The sequence below is a fragment of the Lissotriton helveticus genome, chromosome 6 (assembly GCF_964261635.1).
Source record: "Lissotriton helveticus chromosome 6, aLisHel1.1, whole genome shotgun sequence".
NCBI lineage: Eukaryota > Metazoa > Chordata > Amphibia > Caudata > Salamandridae > Lissotriton > Lissotriton helveticus.
In genome coordinates this window covers 1473067812-1473087175 of record NC_136067.1, presented here as the reverse complement: position 1 = coordinate 1473087175, position 19364 = coordinate 1473067812, and the positions used below count along the sequence as shown (strand labels likewise).

Genomic DNA, 19364 nt, shown 5'->3' with positions numbered 1-19364 from the left:
TGGTTAGTCATTGGCCTTATGGACCCGATCCACATTCTAAATAATAAAATCAACTGAGTAGCAATTGAACTGTAATGTCTGTAAATACATCAAAGGACACACTGACTCAATTGAAAGATACACGTCTTGTTGCTTCTTCAGTCTAACAAAGGGACTATGTAAACCCCTTCACCAAAACCTATGCATACTACAAATGGGATAAAGTATTCATCCATAAAATGATATGGCATTAAAGGACCGCCGATTCGAGCAATAGCTAACCACAAAAAAACTGGAAAAGAAAATAGATGAAGTGGGATGGTTAAAAATCCACTCTCTCTACTACTCGGTGCATCTATGTTTCCCCCCTGTAAAGATACAGTCTACTAGAACACAATTCGGAGATGCCCATTATCTACAGTGCAATAGCAAAGCAAATATGCACAATTCAGAGACACAACATTCATATGTAGTGCCTATCCCAATATGAAATTAGCAAAGATGCAGGGGGGAAAGATGCAGCAAAATATACTTTAGAGGTACAGTTCAATTAAACACGTTGCATGTGTGTACCACCAAGATGCGACACAAATGCTCTATAAGGGAGCCAACATTCAGAAACCTACAATTCAGAGAAACAATTGTTGTTCGGATGGGTGGTCCACTCTATTACACGTAGTAAGAAAGTCCTGAATATAATAGGAGCGAACCAGATAGGAAACCAAACTCAGAAGAACGTATTGTTGCGCAATCAAGCATAAGGTGCTCTTACATGTGTGAGCATATTTAGAAGGTAAACACAACTAGAAAACAGTTGAGACCATTCACAAGCGGGGTGTCATCTTATTCCACTATTGGTGTTTGCAGAGAAACAGAATTCAGAAAGGCAAGTATAAAAAAATGTAGGGGCACAAAGATAAATATGACAAAGTTGCAAGGCAAAAATGGCATATCTGTAAAACATCAAAACGACACACAGTTTTGTGATGGCAACGTGCATCACAACCGGTCTCTCTTACGTGCATCGAATGCTAGAAAATACCGTGTGACAATGTTACATTTATTCTCTAAATTCCACAGAATCTAAGAACTCTTTATAGGAATGGCTTTAACTCGATAGAAAAAATATGCAAATTCCAGAAGGTTCACAATACAAAACACGGTACTCCAGATGCTCTAATATAAACCCTTTTATAAATACTTTATTTTCAAAAATTCAATAAAAAATTACTTTTCTGAATCAAAAATAAATATAATACAAGACTTCAAAAATGTTCTCAATAAATGTATGTTAAAAATAGTTTTAAGTGCTTTTGTAAAACAAAATGTTCATGCACGATTGTGCAGAGATGCAAACTCTTCTTTTGTCTTCAGATTCGTTGATATTGTTCAGCTAATATTTTTTATCTTCTGTCACACCGAATTTTTCTTACATAATCCAAGCTTGGCTTTCTAAAAATAGAAACAGTTAGAGTTAGTAGAACATTACTAACTCGTGTTCATAACAAACACTTACTACTGCAAAATAAATTGATTGGCAGGACTGTAAATAACATGTGTTACTATTATCCAAATATATCTTACTCTTATCATTGGCAGAATGAAATAAAAAAGCATGTAATAAAGGCCATTAAACTCAAGGGTATCTAAGACTGATGCCAAAGCAGAATTCCATACTAGGCACCACAAACTTAAGACGAGAAAAGCCAGGTTTTCAGAGATTTTTTTAAACACAACAGAAGAATCAATACTAGCAATATGGGCAGATACAGTGTTTCATAGCCTGGCCACGGATCTAATGAAAGAACAGTCAGTCACCCCATCTGACTCTGCAAGACCTTGGAATGACTACTTTCCTGCCTGAAGAAGGTCCGAGTGACCTGCCTCGGACATGCCAATTAAGTGCAGAGAGATGTTAGCAGCCTTTGTAATGGAAGGCGGAAAAGACCAGCCATATAGCCTTATGCATTATGACAGGAAGCCAATGTAATGAGCGAATACCCTCTATAACCGAAGCTCATTTAGGTATGTTGAGAATAAGGCGAGCAGCCGGATTTTGCACCACTTGCCATCTGTTCAGTAAGGAGTCATTAATGTTCAGATAAAAGACATTGCATTAATCCAATCTGGATGAAATTAAAGCAGTGACCACCAAGTGATGCATTTCAAGTGGAATAAATTGACATTTTTTTATTGATTCAGTAAAGCATGTGCTCATAGTTTGATTAACCAAATCCAAATCCAAAAATTCTTTATTTCGGTCGTTTAGACCATAAAAGATGCAAACAAATACACAGTAAAAAAACGTAACTGTTATAAAAGCACATTTCCTACAGTTCATACGGTTACTTCCCATAATAATCCAGGCATAAAAAGGGGTTTAAAAACAGTTCATAGCATTGTCGGCACATTAAGTGATTTTTTTCTTATCTGCCACATGGCCATTAAGAATTTAGCAACTGCAAACACAATATGAGGCAGAGTACTGGTTCTCAATATTCTATACGCATGCAGGTGGCTCCTAAATCCCAAATTTCTACAAAGCGGCACCAGCTAGTATTTTCTGGGTCTATTATATGCAGGGCAGAAAAACATGAGGTGAATTTCATCTTCCTCGTGAATGTTACAGCATGGACAAGTTTTGTCATTACCCTTTAGCCATTTACAAATGAAGGTTTTAATGGGCAAAGTGCCTAACCTCCATTGTATAAACAATTTTCTCGCTAAAATAGGAAAAATACAATCCATAAAACTTTCAAATACATAGGAATTTTTGGATTCCAAGAAACGGTCAGTTAGAGTGCCGCTGTTTTGTGCAGACACCAGTAGTGCTAATCTTTTTTCCTTACAGGTTTGTACCAGTCTTTTGCGGGAAACCCTTCGGCAACCTTGTTCAGGATCCTCCCACTACTCAGACAAATTCATGGAGTACAGTTCTTATTTTACAAAAGCAAGCCAGGGGATTCTATCTCGTTGGTTCAGGTTCATGACATGGATAAGGTCTTGCCTATAGTGAACACGTTCACTGGTAGACCAAAGCCTATGCCAGAATCTCAATGGCTTTGACTCAAGCTCCTCAGCAATAGAAGGGAGGCCCATATCTAATCTTAGGGGCAGCAGCGGTGTGCCTCGAGGGAGGGCCAAAAGGCGTCTGAGGAAGTTATTTTCCACTCTTGCAAGTTCTTGCCCTGCTTTATACCCCCATAGTTCACTCCCATAGGTTGCAGCCGCCTTAGCTTGGGTTTTGTACATTTCTACTGCCGGGCTAATATGCTTAAAGGTTGAGGTGTTTACAACCTTCAAAATTGCGCCCGACAGTTGGGACAACTTGAGCCGAGATCTTACTATCTGGGGGTCCCAAGATACATTTTCATGTAGTGTTACCCCAAATACAAAAAAGTTGTTACCCTCTCAAGGCTGGCTAAACCCAATGTAGGGTTAGGTCCGGTTTTAGGGGATGGATTAAATATCATGAATTTGGTCTTCTGTATTGATCTCTAGACCATGTTGTCTACAGAAAAGGCCAAATCCATCTAAAATCCGTTGAATCCCCATCGGGGATTTGGAAAGCAGGAGGGTGTCGTCGGCAAACATGACAGCCGGCACCCTCCTGCCTGCCAGGCAAGGGGCGTCATTGTCCCTAACATTGTCTAGATGGGATATGACACTGTTAACAAAGAGGCAAAACAGGGTCGGCGCCAAGACGCAACCCTGCCTCACCCCCCTGAGGACAGGAAACCTTGATGACAGGGCACCATCCCTCCCACACCTAACCTGCGCGTAATTACTGTCATGAAGCCTAATTATGGCATGTAATAATTGGGCTGGTACCCCCAACTTCTTCAGGACCTCCCACAGTTTCTTACGTGGCACCAGGTCGAAGGCTGACCTCAGGTCCACAAACACCATGTACAGCCTCCCCCCCTCAATCCTCACCGTTTTCCAGTACAGCAGGACGAGGCGGAAAATCTGATCCATGGTGGACGTGTTTTTCCTGAAGCCAGCCAGGAGGGGACTCAGAATTTCGTTGGCCTCTATCCAATCTAAAAGGTGACCAGGAGAAGGCGAGAGAATAACTTTTGGGGGACATCTATAAGACTGATCGGCCTGTAGTTGGCTGGGAGCAGAGGAGAACCCTTCTTGTAGATAGGCACAATCTCCGCCCCCAGCCAAGTACAGGGGGATCTCCATACCTCCTATGATGGCATTGAAAAGAATAAGTAGGTACGGGCCCCAGATCTCGGGGTGATGCCTAAAAAGATCACCAGGTAGTCTGTCTAGACCCGGGGCCTTCCCCATCGCCAATCTCTCTATTGCACTGGCCACCTCGCCAAGGATAAATTCCAGACCGGCTACAGGGGTCGGTGGGGCCTCAAGGGCCACATCGTTGGCTAATAAGGTGGTGTATTGATACAAATTGCCATAGTAGGCCTCCCAAACAGAGGAGGCAATGTTAGGCTCCACTGCCGCTTTGGCTTCTCCTGTACCAGTATTTACCAGAGACCAGAATTTTCTAGACTCTTTTACTTCTAATGCATTAGAGAGGTCGTGCCATCGGTTCCAATCCCACTCCGACCTTGCCGTTGCCATGGCCGCCTTGTAATCCCGCCTACGTCCAGCGACCTTAACCTTGTTTGAACCTGCTTTAATTGTGGCGATTAGCTCGGTCTTAATCTTCTTGCAAGAGGAGTTGTACCAAGAAGGGGTTGGAGTCTGTTTTCTACGTGTTGCTGCCACTGGATAAAAAACCTCAGCAAGACCTCCGACTAGTTGAGCATGAATTTGACCTAGTTTCTCGTTATAGTCTGGGGGTCTAGGTTGTTCGATTAATTCATCCACTTCTTTAAACCTGGGGAGTGCTATTTCATAAATTTTGTTTATGCTACCTTCTGCATTTAACAGCTTCCCCCATTTTACTCTGCGTCTATTTGAGGTGAGGACCAGGTTCCCTGGGTCATCACTAGGGTTAGAGACTGATGACCCGGCGACAGGTGCAGGATGTTGCATCTCCAGTAGGAGCGCGTTGTGGTGGCTATCTGTTCTAGTTACCACCCTGAAGTCCTGGACTTTAGACCACATGCCAATATCTATAAAAATATAATCCAGCCTCGACTCATGGTCCTTCCTATTGAGGGTACACAATGAGGGGCTGTCGGACAAGGTGCGTCCATTACAGGCCCTTATAGCAAAGTTTAAGGTAAGGGACATGATTTGCACTGCAAGCGGGGACCAGGATTTAGGGTGGGGGGATGAGCATGGTGGAACACCCCAAAAGTCATCCTCAGCAGTGCGGGCGCCCTCCTTTAATCCTTCTAAGGGTTCAAAGTCGCAGTTAAAGTCTCCGCCCATCACTATCTTGTAGTCACCTGACAATTGGCCCAAAAAGGATGATAGGTCTTCAAGAGTGGATGATTCCATTGCCACACCGACTGGGCGGGAATATACATTAATAATTGCCAGAATTAATGGACCGGGCCACTTGAGCAGTACACACTGAATGTCCTGCGAAAACGTAGGTATATTTTCCACATTGCATCCAATGTGACTAGCTACCTAAATCGCCAAACCACCCGAAGGCCTCCCCTTACCACTCCACCTGGCCGGGATTTCAAAAATGTCATAACCCGTTCTACTCAGGGGTTCCCTAGCCCACGTCTCCTGGAAGAGACAGACATCACTGTTACCTACTAAGAGATCCCAGTCAGTTGTATGTATCTTATTTACAATGCCCGCCACATTCCAGGAGAGAACCTTCAAACATTGAATGCGTGCCTTTGATCCTAACCCCTCAGGTATTTCTGATGCACTATCCATGGATGGATCGACAGTTTCCAGGACAGTTGGGGCAGCTGATGTTGGAATGGGAGCGCACACGGCTACAGATATTGAATTGGTACCCGATGTACTCTGGGGTAAAGTAGCTACTTGGCCCCTGAGGCTAGTGGGAATTGGACTACTCCATAAAGGGGGTTCCAGTTCCCGACTGGGAATCTCACTAGCACCTCTCGCCGTCCCCTGTCTTACACATTCACTATCAATATTTTGGTTTACCTGTAGGGACACACCCTTTTGTGGTCAATCGACATAATCGAGGCAGGAAAATCTATTTGGATGCATATAGTTAGCATAAGCAGGAAAAACATTATGCTTGGGCCTGTATCGTGACCCATCCACTGCGAAGCCCACTCTTGTCCAGCCATCGTCCCTCCTCAAGGGTGAATTACGTACATTTGGGTAGAAGTATGAGAGGGGGACCAATTCGATAGAGGTATTGCCTGGGCTGCCTAGCCAATTACAAATGTAAGGGGCAACCTGTGGGCTCTTAAAACTAACAATTATGCAGTCCCCCACACATTTCTTAATGGTGAACCCAACCCATGGGACCCTTCTGACCATGAGAACATCTCCTTTTAGGTTAGGTGGGAGTGGCCTTTGAATATTTAGCCAGCTGATTGCCTTATTACGCAAGGAATCCTGCGATTCCATTACGCCACCAGAGAGCTCTGGTACCCCCGTTAGAATCACGGTGTAGGCTGCCGCCTCGGGGGGCAAGTTTACTGCCTTACGCCTGGTGTTAGGGCTAATCGGCTGGTTAGGACCGTAAGAAACCCCATTGGTTGGTCTCTCCTGACTAGGTGGATTTGGTGGAGCAGAGTGTTTCGACCTCCTAGGAGCTGGAACCGGGGGCCGCAACATTTGGGGTGCTACTGATGCAGGTTGGGGTGCAGGTACTGCGCTATTGTTGGTAGGTTCCCCTGACTGAGCTTGTTGGGGATTTGGAGCCAGGGTAATTATGGCAGTAGATGAATGAATGATCCCAGCGCTAGACCCATGAGCCCCTTGTAGATTTCCTCCTAACCCAGACTCAACATCATTATTAATACTCAATCATTCTATGTCTATCAGTCTGGCCTCTATTGAGTCCAGTTTGGTGGAAAGGGGATTCAAGAGACTTTTAAGAATGTCTGTGAGTGAGCTGATGAGGAACTCTACGGTGTTAGAGGGAACCCCGCCAAAGATGAAAGGCCCGGTATGCACAGGTAAGGAAGAGACAAATGGGGTACTCGATGTTTCCATCTCATTTCTCGCAGGTGATACACCAGGAACGCCCACATTGTCTACATTATCTACATGGGTGGGCATTATGGGATCAACTTTAGCCCTTTTAGCGCCTTTAGGCTTCCTAGACCTCTTCCTTTTAAGTGCAAGATCCCCTCTACTACCCTTGTGTTCTGTTACTACTACTACAGGACCCTCCCCCTGAGCCTCAGACTGTACCAACTCAGCGTTAGGAGAGAGCTGTACATCACCAGACAAGCATGATGAGTCTCTGTCCCTGTGCGAAGTCGATGGTGTCGTTAGTTGTTGTAGGACTGACTCTATGGTCTGGTCGATGCTATCCATAAGTGACAGATGGGTAGCATCAAGCAGTAGAGGTGTGCTGGCATTAATTGATAGACTCGGGGAAGCCAAGCACAAATTATCTATAGCCTCCTCAGTTTGGTTTTCTAGTACAGTAAGACCATTATTGACCACAGAATTTGCCTTGGAGAAAAATGTGTCCAAAGTACCTGAGACCACATGAGCAGCCTTGCTTCTAGATTCTCTACTGGCCATTATGTAGCAACCGCCTTCAGGACAGCAACCAGACAGTAAAAGAAGACAGGAAGGGCGAGGCGTCAGAGGGGTGGCCCGGCCCGGCCTCTGCCGTCCTCTAAACGGCCTCAAAACGGCCCGCCCTTTGCCCGGGCTTCGCCCGGCGTCGTCCCGCGCGCGTTCCGCGATGCGCGTCCGCGGGCGTGTTCTTATGGGCGTTGGGCAGGAAAAGCACCCGGGAGGCGGGGTCGGGCGGGAAGAGTCTCCAGGTGCGGCTGCAAGGAACGCCGCAAACCCTCCTGGGACTCGCAGTCCCACTCCGTCTTCAGGCACCCCAGATGCTGTTTCTATGCTGGGAACAGGTAGGCAGGGAACTCCTCAATAATCACCGGCCACACTCCACACAACCTCGAGCGGCACCCGTGCCTCAAAATTCAAAGGGGTATCAAAAATGACCTGAGGTTCCTAGCCGCTTTCATAGGGAGGGGTAGAAGACCACATTCCTCACTCCACTGACTATTTGTCCAAATAGAGTCTTGCGCACCAAACACTGAGACCTCAATTTTAGCAGTGTTAAGCTGAATGAGAAAATACAGAGTCGGCCCTTGCTTTCTACAAATCGCCGACCTGCAGATATTGCAAGAGGCTGCATCAACCCCAGAACTGAACAAGAGATGTGCTACGGTTACATCCTACTTTAAGTCTAGTCTTCACAAGCCTGCTCTATCACATGCAAGACTCTTGTGTTCAGTAATGGGCTTGGAACACGCCCATTGCTGACCATTCATTGGCATCTTTGCTGCCTTCTAATTGGCAGCGCTTGCAATGCTTCACTTTCTTTTTTCCCATGGCACACACACCAAGCAGAGATTAATGATGTTCGATTAGTGTCCCTCTTCTGACCATCAGCTGCTCCCACTGTGATTCAGGTACTTTTGTTCTGAAAAGAATGTTCACCCTTCTAACTATCCTTTCGACTGCACACTGAGGCAACACCCTTTCACAGGCCTTATATTCACAGTGTTAAAACATTTCTATGACCCTAGATTCAGGCTATCAATGCAGCTTCAATGTGCGGCAGGCACTGACAGGCCAGCCCACAGCCTTTGCCCTCATTAATCAGGGGCTGCTGACTGACACTGGCCATGTTGGCTCGACCCCAACCCCCCCACCCATAGATTAAAAAAAAAGGACAACAAAAGTAATGTTAAATTATTAAGAAATAAATGAAGTATTAAATATATGTAGAGATATCTTTTTTTATTATACACACATATATTTATACACTCACACATTGAAAAATATAAGCTCCCATCTTATCTGCAATGTAAAGTTACTCCTTATGTAAAGACCATGATTTAATAACACCCAAGGTAAAAACTAGCCATGTAGCAACTGACATTTGAACAGTCTTGGTACACTATTTAAACATTTTTGGAAAGGGGACGCTTCCATGGAAGTGTCAGGGGAATGGGCCAGGTCAAGCATTACAGAATAGGCCAACAACCACAAACTAGCAAGGTTGGAGCAGTCACAAAAACAAATCTGTTTACATCTAACCTAACCCTCACTCCTTTGCACTTGAGCAGTGCGGTTAAGTTAACGTCTCCTAGGCGACAGTTCTCACAAGATGTGTATGAGGAGTGGCCTGCCCATGTGAGCAGAAGTTATTCTGAGGAGAAAAATGTCTTTTACAGGGGTGGCTCTTCCTCTGAGGTGGAAGAGCTTCGCCCCACTGCTTTTAAGCAGTGTCACCAAAGGAAAAATAAAATTATAATAACCAAGTTATTATAATTTCACTTTTTCCAGGTTGCAGCAGCTTTGTGGGCTGGATGGGGTGGGGATGGTCTGCTGACAGAACAGGGGAGGGGAGGAGTGGTTACACTCCCTAAAGTGCGCATGAATGTTTGGCTGGCCCCCTGGGGCCGGCCAAACATTCATGCACACTTTGCATGTTCTTCACCAAGGCTGCATTACAGCCTGGTGGAGAACATTCCCAGGCCCACATTCCCTGGCTTAGCTTTGAACTACGGCACTCAGATCAATCGCAATGTTGCATTGTAGTGTTGTGATTGGCTGAGGGGAGCTTGGGTGCTTACCAACCACAACATGGCTTTACAGCATTGTGATTGGCTGAGGGGAGCCTAGGTGTTCTGTTCAGAAGTCGACGATGGAGAGTGGCGTGACGCGTCAAGCAGGTAAGGTTTTTTATTCTTTACCCCATCTTCTGGCTCCCCAACCCCGATCTGTGCCAGCCACCATTGGTCCCTCATATTCTTGATGCACCGTGGCTCCTCTGAGGAACCACACACAACTGGCGGCAAAGTGGGAGGAAGGAACCCTAAATTAATCCTACTTTGTAAAGCATACTTCATTTGACAACACCCTATCAAACGAGTGCAATTCAAATTTCTTCTGCCATGTTCTTAGAAGTACGTCTGTGAGCAGTTTCCAGTAGTATGACATTCTTACTCATGGACAGGATGAGTACATTTGTCAAACTCCTGGACATTCATGAGTAAGAGACCATTATCAATCATGCTCTTGGGGCTCAAAATAATAGAGGTTTAGGGTCTTAATTTATGGTCCACTTAATAGGTGTGTTTGACAATATGAGTGGGGCAGTTGATTTGTTTGTTGTTTGTTTTCTAAGAGCATCCCAATGAATAAATGAGCCATAAATAAATATGAAGAGTGCCTGAAATAAACGAAGAAAGGGGAGTCCACAGAAGAAACTGCAAAAACAACAATGTGCATCAGAAAATAACCTTTTAGATCAGTTACTTACTAATCCCCCAGGCTCCATGGGCTTCGTCCTAAGTGGAAGTTGTTCTATTTTCTGCTGGGCAGCAACATTCTCTAACCTGGGTAAAGATGAACTTTGTGGTAAACATAGGTTGGCAGATACTCATTTGAGAAATCAGACTTTGATTCTATCAATGGCAGGAATTAAACATTAACGTAAAGCAGTGTAATCACTCAAAACATTTTCTTGCACATAACAATATTAAATGTATTCAGATTAAAAATAGGGGTAATCGGTGAATAGCATATAACACACTAATACAGCCACTCTCTGGGAGAAATTTTCAAACACAGTCGGGCCAAACGAGCTTTTCATCTTTCTGAGGGAGGTTAAAGAGTAACTTTGAGTGGTGGAGTTTTTGAACCACACAAAAGAATTTTTTTTGAGGTGGGCGTTATAATATTGATAACAAATGGTATTAAAATATTATGAGAAGACCTATGTGAAAAGTAGGAAATCTACTTGGCATCCATACATTTATTTGAGCACAATATTTTACTATTTAAAAACAAAAAATATTTTCTTCAAGATGATAATTACAGATCTGAGTGTCAGAGCAGTACAGTTTTGATCATTGTGGCTACCCAGGGAGCGGCGTCATGAAGGTGTCAGCTATGCATTTGCAAACAGGTTCTCATCACCATAGTCCTGAAGGCCTTGCTCACCCTGCCAGCACCAACAGTCCACAATGCCACTAGCGGCCAGTGTGTTGGACGAGCGGTGGTATGGTCGGGGGCAGAAGGGGTAGGGGTTATGGGTGATAACAATAAATACAAATTAAAAACATACCTGCATCCGGCAGCGTCATGCTCTTCTGAACCTCTTCTCCAGGGGACACAGGCTCCCAGTATGCCTAGTGGCCAATCCTGAAGCTTCTCTCATGCGTGAGAGCAGCTTCAGGATTGGCCCGAGTGCCCTTGATTTGCACTAAAGGGCAGACTGGGAGTCTGTGCCTGCTCTCTCCAACCCAGCTGCGTTGCTGGGTTGGAGAGAGCTTTCACTGCGCATGACGGTTTGGCCGGTGTGCGACAGCCGGCCAAACCGTCATGGGCAGTGAAGTGAGGGCACTACCACTCCCCTCAGATAAGGTCACCCTCCCTCAGGCCCACCCCCAAGACTTGGCAGGAAAGGAAGAATAAAATGAGTGCTTATTAACTTTTTAATTTTCCCTTCCTGCTGTTTTTGGGGGGAGACACTCCTCCACCCTAGCAGAGGAACTGCCGCTGCACAACGCACAAGTATTACAGAGGGGGAGGGGGTAGACACATGAATAGTGTACATGTAATAGCATAATACCTTTGGAGAGGTTAGGTTGTACCTGGTTTATGGTATAATGCATCTTTCCTGTTTTTCTGCTCTTGCACCTCAGCCAGTGTGCATGTGATGTGTGGAATTTTGGTGTGCATGGTGATGTAATGGAATGCAAGTAGGCCTGTGATGTGGGGTGTCAGTTGGAGTATGGGCTGAGCAGCAGGGAGGCTGCTCCTGGTGGGGCTGAATACAGATCTACTACAAGACCATCTGCTTGCGTCGGCCAACACACTATCTCGAGCACTACCTCGCTGGTGCTGTGCACGTCCGTTGGCCGACGCAGCCCCGCCTCCTCATAAATTCCCCCGCACTGCGAACATTAAACCTTCATCTTTAATCTACACCTCAGTTACTGAATTAATTCATTATAACATTTTTGGCGACAATTTGGAATTTTTCTACAGAAACTATGCGTGAGGATCTACTCTAAGCAACCATAAAGGAAAGGTAACTGCAGAAACAATTTGAGAACTTATTATAAGAGCGTGCCTAAGGATTTTATGCCCTGCTGCCCCACCAGTGTCTAGCCTCATTCGGACAGCCCATAGACAGAGTGTATGTTGTTCCGCCTGATTTAAATTTTCAAGCTATTGGTTACCTCCACCACAGGTCAGGAGGAAGCTTGCACTTTGGTAACAGTGAGAGTAAGCACTGAGCAAGCTGATTCAAATGTTGCATATTGAAACCAGCATGAGAAAAGAGTAAACACACTAGTAAATTAACGCACAAAAAATGCAAGTCACAAATTTGCCTCATCGCAAAAGAATGTTGCAGGACACCGCTCAATTGATACAAATCAAAATACCAAAAACCTCAAAGATGATTGTAAAATGTTCCTCAGCCAGATGTATAATACCAGCAAGAGTCGAAATTCCGAGGTTGCACTTACTGTATGCTTGAAGTAAGAGCTGCCTCCTGACCTGTGGTGGATTTTATCCTAAGCATTTGTATGCATGTCCTCTCCTGAAATCCGTTATGTTCCATCATATGCAATGTTTGCATGATGCGATTCTACATCTTCACATGCAAATTTCTTTATGTAATTGCTATGCTTTCTTCTTGTATTCACAACTTTATTCATAGTTATGTAGAGGGGGAAGATGTGTTGTATCTGGTTTATGGTATAGTGCATCTTTCCTGTGTCTCTGCCCTTCCTGCTCACCAAGTGTGAATGTGCTGTGTGGAATGTTGGTGTGCATGGTGATGTAATGGAATGTGAGTATGCCTGTGATGTGGAATGTCAGTTGGAGTATAGACTGAGCAGCATGGAGGCTGCTCCTGGTGGGGCTAAATACAAATCTATTACAAGACCATCTTAAGAACGATGAACAATAAACCTTTATCTTTAATCTGCACCTCGGCTACTGAAGTAATTCATCATAACAGGTTAACATAACACTTGGTGGGTTCCTGGGGGGTTGTCATCTATAAATTCAACCGGATCACAAAGGTAGGGGATGCATTCAAAGGGGACCCCACCCCTTCAAACCACAAGAGCACAGGACACAGTACAGACTCAATTGTCATGCCACCTATGGCACACCTTGTGTATGAGCCTCCTCAGCACGCTAGAATTCAACCCCCTGGTGCTCACACATTCAAACCCTTATATATGTACCTAGGCTGCCATACAGCTCTCACTCACATAATCTGATTCCTCTAAAGATTGGTAGCCATATCCTCAAAGGTTTCCAAAAGATTCCAACACTTCTGTCCACAATACGGCTATCTGTCGCCTTCGTATGGTCCTCGCCTCCTCCCTTCAGGGGGCCTGGTCCTCTGTACTAGCCCAATCCTTAACAGCCACTTCCAATCACACAAACAAATCGGCCCAACCGCTGATCTTCAAGACATGGTAATATGTCACTTGGCTAATATGAAGCACAAGTCAATGAAACAGTTTCCCACTTTCTTGGACACCAGGTGAGGAAACAATCCCACTAGGAACACCACCAAGTTACACAGTTCATCTCTATTCAATGTCTTATTCAGTTTCCTCGCCCCTGAGGACCAAAACACCTACACATAGGCACAGGACCAGGTCATGTAGCAAAAATACTGCCCATGAAAAAGAAACTAAAATGAGTGTTCTAGACACTGTGCACAACTGTGCCCAAAGGCTGCAATGTTATCAATATAAACTGTTAATGTACAAATGTGAATAAAAAGTCAACTAATTCTCACAGGTAAAAATTACTCAAGTCAATAAAAGACAAACCGTGTGTTCTTTCCGAGTTCTGTAATTCATAAATTCAAGGTGTCTTTCACAAATGTCGTATCACATTCATGACATCCAAAATAAAATTCAATGTTTATTGTATACTTCCTGTAAAGACAAAACCCAATGCATTTCAGGTCATGAATACCCTTCTTCAGATCAAAAAAAGATGTGCAATGGTTCAATGAACTGTTCCATGCTTTCTAAAGCTCATCCTCTGGAGGTGATTGGACATGGCAATTATAAGGATTAGTACCCAAGTAAAAGGAAACAGGCAGAAAGTCAGAGCAACAGTGCGAGGAATATAAACGGAGTAATCAACATGCTTGTCTCAAAGGACTACAATTCCCAGCATACAACCAAAGATCCAATTGTAAAAACGTGCCGGCAAGCACCAAAGAACGCAATCAAAACAGGACCCTACGATCAGACTTGTGTATTATCAAAGATGCATGCGTGATCTTTAAACAGTGGCAAATTCTAACCTCTGGACCAGCGACATCAGTGTGTGATCCGAATAGGGTATGTGTCTTTTTTCCCCCAAAAACTAATTCTGGAATTTCCACTTGTACTGAAAAGAGGTGATTATTATTTGTAGGTAAAAAAACATCCTAACAATGTCAAAAACTTACCCAGAGTAAAGCGATCTGGGCCTAAATCCGCCATTTGTTTTGCTCACCACACCATTCCAGTTTGGCCCTGCCACATGCAAATCAGTCTTGAGCCTGCTCTCTATTGGAATAGTCCAGCCAGAACTGCTAGGCCAGGTGCTCCCCAGACTGAAAACAAGCATCCTATGACTGGTTTAGGTGCATCACCCCTCATCAGCTAGAATTAGCTTGACTCCTGTGGCATGGTGGCTGGATTGTTCCCATGGGGAGCAGGGTCAAGACTGATTTGCCTATCGCTGGATCCAAACTGGAATGGGGGAGTGAGCACAAAACAACGGATTAAGAACCAGATCTCTGTACTGGGGACGAGTGTTTGACATGGTTCAGTATTCCGCCCATATTTGTTCTTTTTGCATTTGTTTAGCAACTTTCTAGAACTGGCATTTACTGAAGAGTAATAAACTCTGACTTACCATTAAAGAGTATTTTAAATTACAATTCATATGAGTGGAAAGAGCATTGCTCTACCTGGTCCCAAACCAGTACTAGTACTTACGTGTAATAACGTAACTCGGTGTTAGTCAATCCGAGAGATAGTCTTACAACAGTGAAATATTACTTTAGGAGCTTTTCACTGCCAGGACATATAAAACTTAAAAACATGTCCTGTTTTTTTTTTAGGTACCATCCACCCTGCCCTACTAGCCTTCAGGGCCTACCTTAGGATTGAGTTATAAGTATAAATAAGGAAGGTGTAGGTCTTTTGTTCATTCTGCCAGATTCAAATGTCAGTTTTACAACTGCACTTATAGGCTGAAGAGGCAGGCCAGTAGGCATGTTTTATAGTGCTAATTTAGTCGGTGAAAGAAGGAGGGCTGAAGCCCACTAGTAGCATTTAAATTATAGACTCTGGGTACATGTTTTACTATTTACTACAGACTTGGTGAAATTCGTATTTACCTGATTGGTATATTTAATTTACACATGTTTTAGGAAAAGAGCAGAAGCACTTTACCACTGGTTAGCAGGGAAAAAGTGCACAGAGCCCTAATGCCATCTGGGAATGGAAGACAGGAACCCGCGGGGATTGGGAGAGGCAGGCACCTGCGATATGGAGATGTGTCTTTTTTTTATTTCAAAAGATTTTATTTAGGAGATTTTAACAGAACATGTGAAGCGAAGGCAGTACTGGTGTCTTATGCGCCATAAGGTTACAGTGGGCATAAGGTTACATAGTTAGGTGCATGTTACATTCGTTGTCTGGCATGGTACTGGCTCACATTGGCACACGGTCGTTCTGCGTACAGCCCTCGTGCGAGGAAAGTAAAGGAGAGAAAATAGTTACGATTTCTTGAACAAGATTCACAGACATAAATACTTCACGAATTGTGTTTTTCCCCATAGATGGCATACAAAGCGCACTCTCCCACCAACATATTAAGAGGCCCCTTCTCAAATTAAACACCAAAGCCTTGTTTGATTTTCAGCAGTGTGCATATTTATTAAAACAAGTTAACAGGTCAATTACTTCATTGACCTCCGTTTCTTTATTTAAAAGTCAAATTATTTTCACAGCACAGTATTAAGATACTCACACTTATATCCATATTCACTCTTTTACAGCCCATTCTCCAATGGGCTGCTGGTTTACCCTCGGGTTGCGCCAGCAGGCCACAACCAAGTTAGCCTGCTCTCCTTAAGGTCAACAGAGCCGCAGGTGAATAATCTGCCACCACTTGTGGCAACCAGCGGCTTCCAGGGTAGGGCTAGAAAAGCCAGGGCCACCAGCAGGTCAGCCTCAACTCTCCCGCCAGCCCGGAGCCATGATGATTCCGTAACCTGTTCAGAGGTAAAAACTGGCACTGCCCAAAGAAGTTCCCGTGATATTTTGTCCGGGACCCCGCTACCGCACCTGCCTGAAGCCTTACTTTTGGGGTGGGGTGGGTGGTTGACTTCCTTCTGCTACGTCCGACTCCTGGGCGGTCAGCAGACAAAGAGGGGGTCCCTAAGATGGTCGCTGGCTTTTAAGCCTCGCGCCCTCCAACTACATCTGGGGGACTAGGACGTGTTTCCGTGTTTGCCTGCCTACTTTTTCACTTCCGGGTCGTGTGACCCGGAAGTGATTCCTTACTCGGTCGGCCCTTTGGCTGCCACTAACGGCGCCACGCCCTTAAGGGGGGTGGCGCCTTGCAATTCATTATCTCATGCAGCTGCCACAGTTTTGGAAGAAGCAACGTCCCACAACACTGCACACATGAAAGTTCATTGCAGGCAGACATGCATGTTCAGAAAGGATCTGGTTTTTCACTGTTTGCAGCAGTTGCATACGACGGATTCATTTTAGTGTCAGGAATGTTCCGGTCAGGGGTATTCAAAATGTTAATTTCCCAAAGATTAGAAAGATATTTTAAATAGGGTAAAAAAGTATTTTAAAACCACTTTTATGATTTTTAAATATAAGAAAGTGTCGGGCTGCGCTACATCATTTACAACTTTTAAATGACAATTTAATCTGTCTAATGGTGTATAAGTAAATTTCCCGACTGTTAGACATCGGAGTATTGTTGCCAAATGAATAATTGGCTACCCGGGCCGAAAGCCAGAAGGATATTTATACGGAATTTTAACATGATATTGCTCACTTTGGAAATCATTTCTAAATGTTCATTTGGTCTCTGTACACAGATGTTAAACTGTGTGTCCGGCACGGATTAGACTAACATGTTCCTACATTTTGTTTTTATAGTCATTAGTGATCAGCTCGCCACAGGAAGCTGACATTAGGTTACTTTTTAACTATTACTGCCAGTTGATTTATTTGTATATTATTGTATGAAATGTTTTTCAGATGCCTTCTTTTATGGCTGGCACACAGCCAAATAAAGAATATTGACTGAGGTTAAAAAAGTAAAAAGCATGAAGCTACAATGATAGGTTCATATGACGCTCCTCCAAACTGTTGCTTATTCCATGAGGAGAAGACTGATATAGGTCCCAGCAGTGGACACAGAGTAGCATAGCAGCAGTAGGAAACTGAATTGTGCTAAGAACTACAACAAATAATTCCATTTCTACTATTGTTGTTGAGACTACCCAACCAACCCTGCTCACTCCTTCAAGTGAAGCAACTCTGTCAGCACAACCACGTGCATATCTATCCCCAAGGCTCGCGACTCCAAGCTGTTTTTCAAGTCTTTCTTGGTCACCCACTTGCTTTCCTAAAACTAAAAACTGCAACTGTTGTAACCATTTTCAAAAGTAAACACCCATAAAACTACAACAACCCTAACCAACTCAAGGCGATCCCAATGCCCATGAGATCACAAATTGGTATCCGCTGCATGTATTACTGTTGAGGAAAACAGAATGCAAATTTTTAACTGCTGAATGTATTTGACTCAAATTTGCTACAATACCATCTTCATTGTAGGATAGGGGTGTCATTTCAGTTCACTGTGCCATCATATTGTCTCTCAAATATTTGCCACGTAGACTGCTATAGTCATTTAAACATAAAAAGGTTAAACAGGAATTCTCTTTCTCCTCTTCACTTCTTTGTAAGTGGAAAAATCTCACAGGGATCAAAAAGACTTTGGAGCTTAAAAAAATGCAGATCTGTGGATTGAAGACTGTGGCTGGAAGAAAGCGTGACAACTGAGAAATAAGCACAATTTGACATCCGGAGTGCTAGAAGGTGCCATAGCCACTCAAATAAGGCACAACCAAGAGAGACTAGATTTCCTGGTTTGACTTGACTGGAGCTTTTTTCCTGCCAAAGAAAACCCCTTCAGCAAGGGCATAGCACAGACATTGTCGAACCTCAAGGAGCACTGCTGGGGCCATGCTCACAAGCCTTGACCCTCTGGAGAATTGCAAGCACCTGAAAGATGGAAAACGAGATAAAGTGATCCCAATGGCAAAAGGATGTTGCCAGCTGGAGTCCTCAGCACCCACAGAATCCTGCCTTGTGTTGCTGAAGAAGATCAACCTCCTGATGAACAACTAATTCAAAAGGTAAAACTGTTGACTGGGGTGAACTGTCAGGCTCTATGTGACTCACATTTGTTTGCGGTAATCTGTGCCCCTCAGAGTGACATTGACTTCCGCCTTCTCTTCAGTGTTCAATGGGCACATTTTGCTTTTACTGATTACTTTTACCACTTTGTTATTGTCTTGTCATTTAATCATAGCATTTTATTTTTCCATAAACTAGTGTGGGAATGTTATCGGTTTAATTTCTTGTTTTGAATGTTGTTTTGATGATGCTAAACTATTTTACACATTTTCCAAGAGAAACCCATCCATTTGACCAATAGCCACATGCGGTGTGGCCTGAAGTCCTCCAGAAAGCCAGTTGGTTACTTCTAAGGGGGTGGGTTACTTAACATTTTGCGTGCTCTTACACAGCACAACCCTCTAGTTAATAATGCAGCTTCGTTGAGTGAGTACAACAATCAGGGATAAGAGGGAGTCACAGCCGTGCCTCTGACCCGACTTGTCTGAGGAACAGTATAATGAATGTAATAAGAATGTAGCTTACCACTGTTTGTCAAGGACTTCATTTCTGTACTTACATCTCGACGGACAAGACTTCCATATTGGTTTTACTTCTGGCATACTACATCTCGCTGGTGATTCTTTTGTTTGATTCATGCATCATCTGCAGGTGATGTTGGCCTCCTTCCACTGCATGAAGAGCTAAGCTCTCCACCCCCTTTCCTCAGTATCCCAAAATGTGCCTGTATGTGAGGAGGTAGTCCATCTCATCTCCTGGAGCCTTTCACCTGGATGAGTGTCCCCAAGCTTTAAAGCAATAAACTGGAAAGAACAAAGAAAGCAAAAA

The 19364-nt window shown here is 44.0% G+C and overlaps 1 protein-coding gene across 3 annotated transcripts in view; it reads right to left on the bottom strand.

The window, feature by feature from the left end:
* Positions 1–1033: 1033 nt before the first annotated feature.
* Positions 1034–19364, bottom strand: part of LOC144763565 (uncharacterized) — an 803973-nt gene continuing 785642 nt past the window's right edge. For 2 of the 3 annotated variants that reach the window (XM_078649284.1, XM_078649285.1), the window contains 2 exons: positions 10364–10439; positions 1035–1431 (listed from right to left, as the gene is read on the bottom strand). In XM_078649284.1, coding sequence (XP_078505410.1) covers positions 1393–1431; positions 10364–10439 — 115 coding nt within the window. In that variant the 3' untranslated portion in view covers positions 1035–1392. Of the gene's footprint in view, positions 1432–10363; positions 10440–19364 lie in introns of all 3 variants that reach the window. The other variant, XM_078649286.1, reaches the window with a different exon arrangement.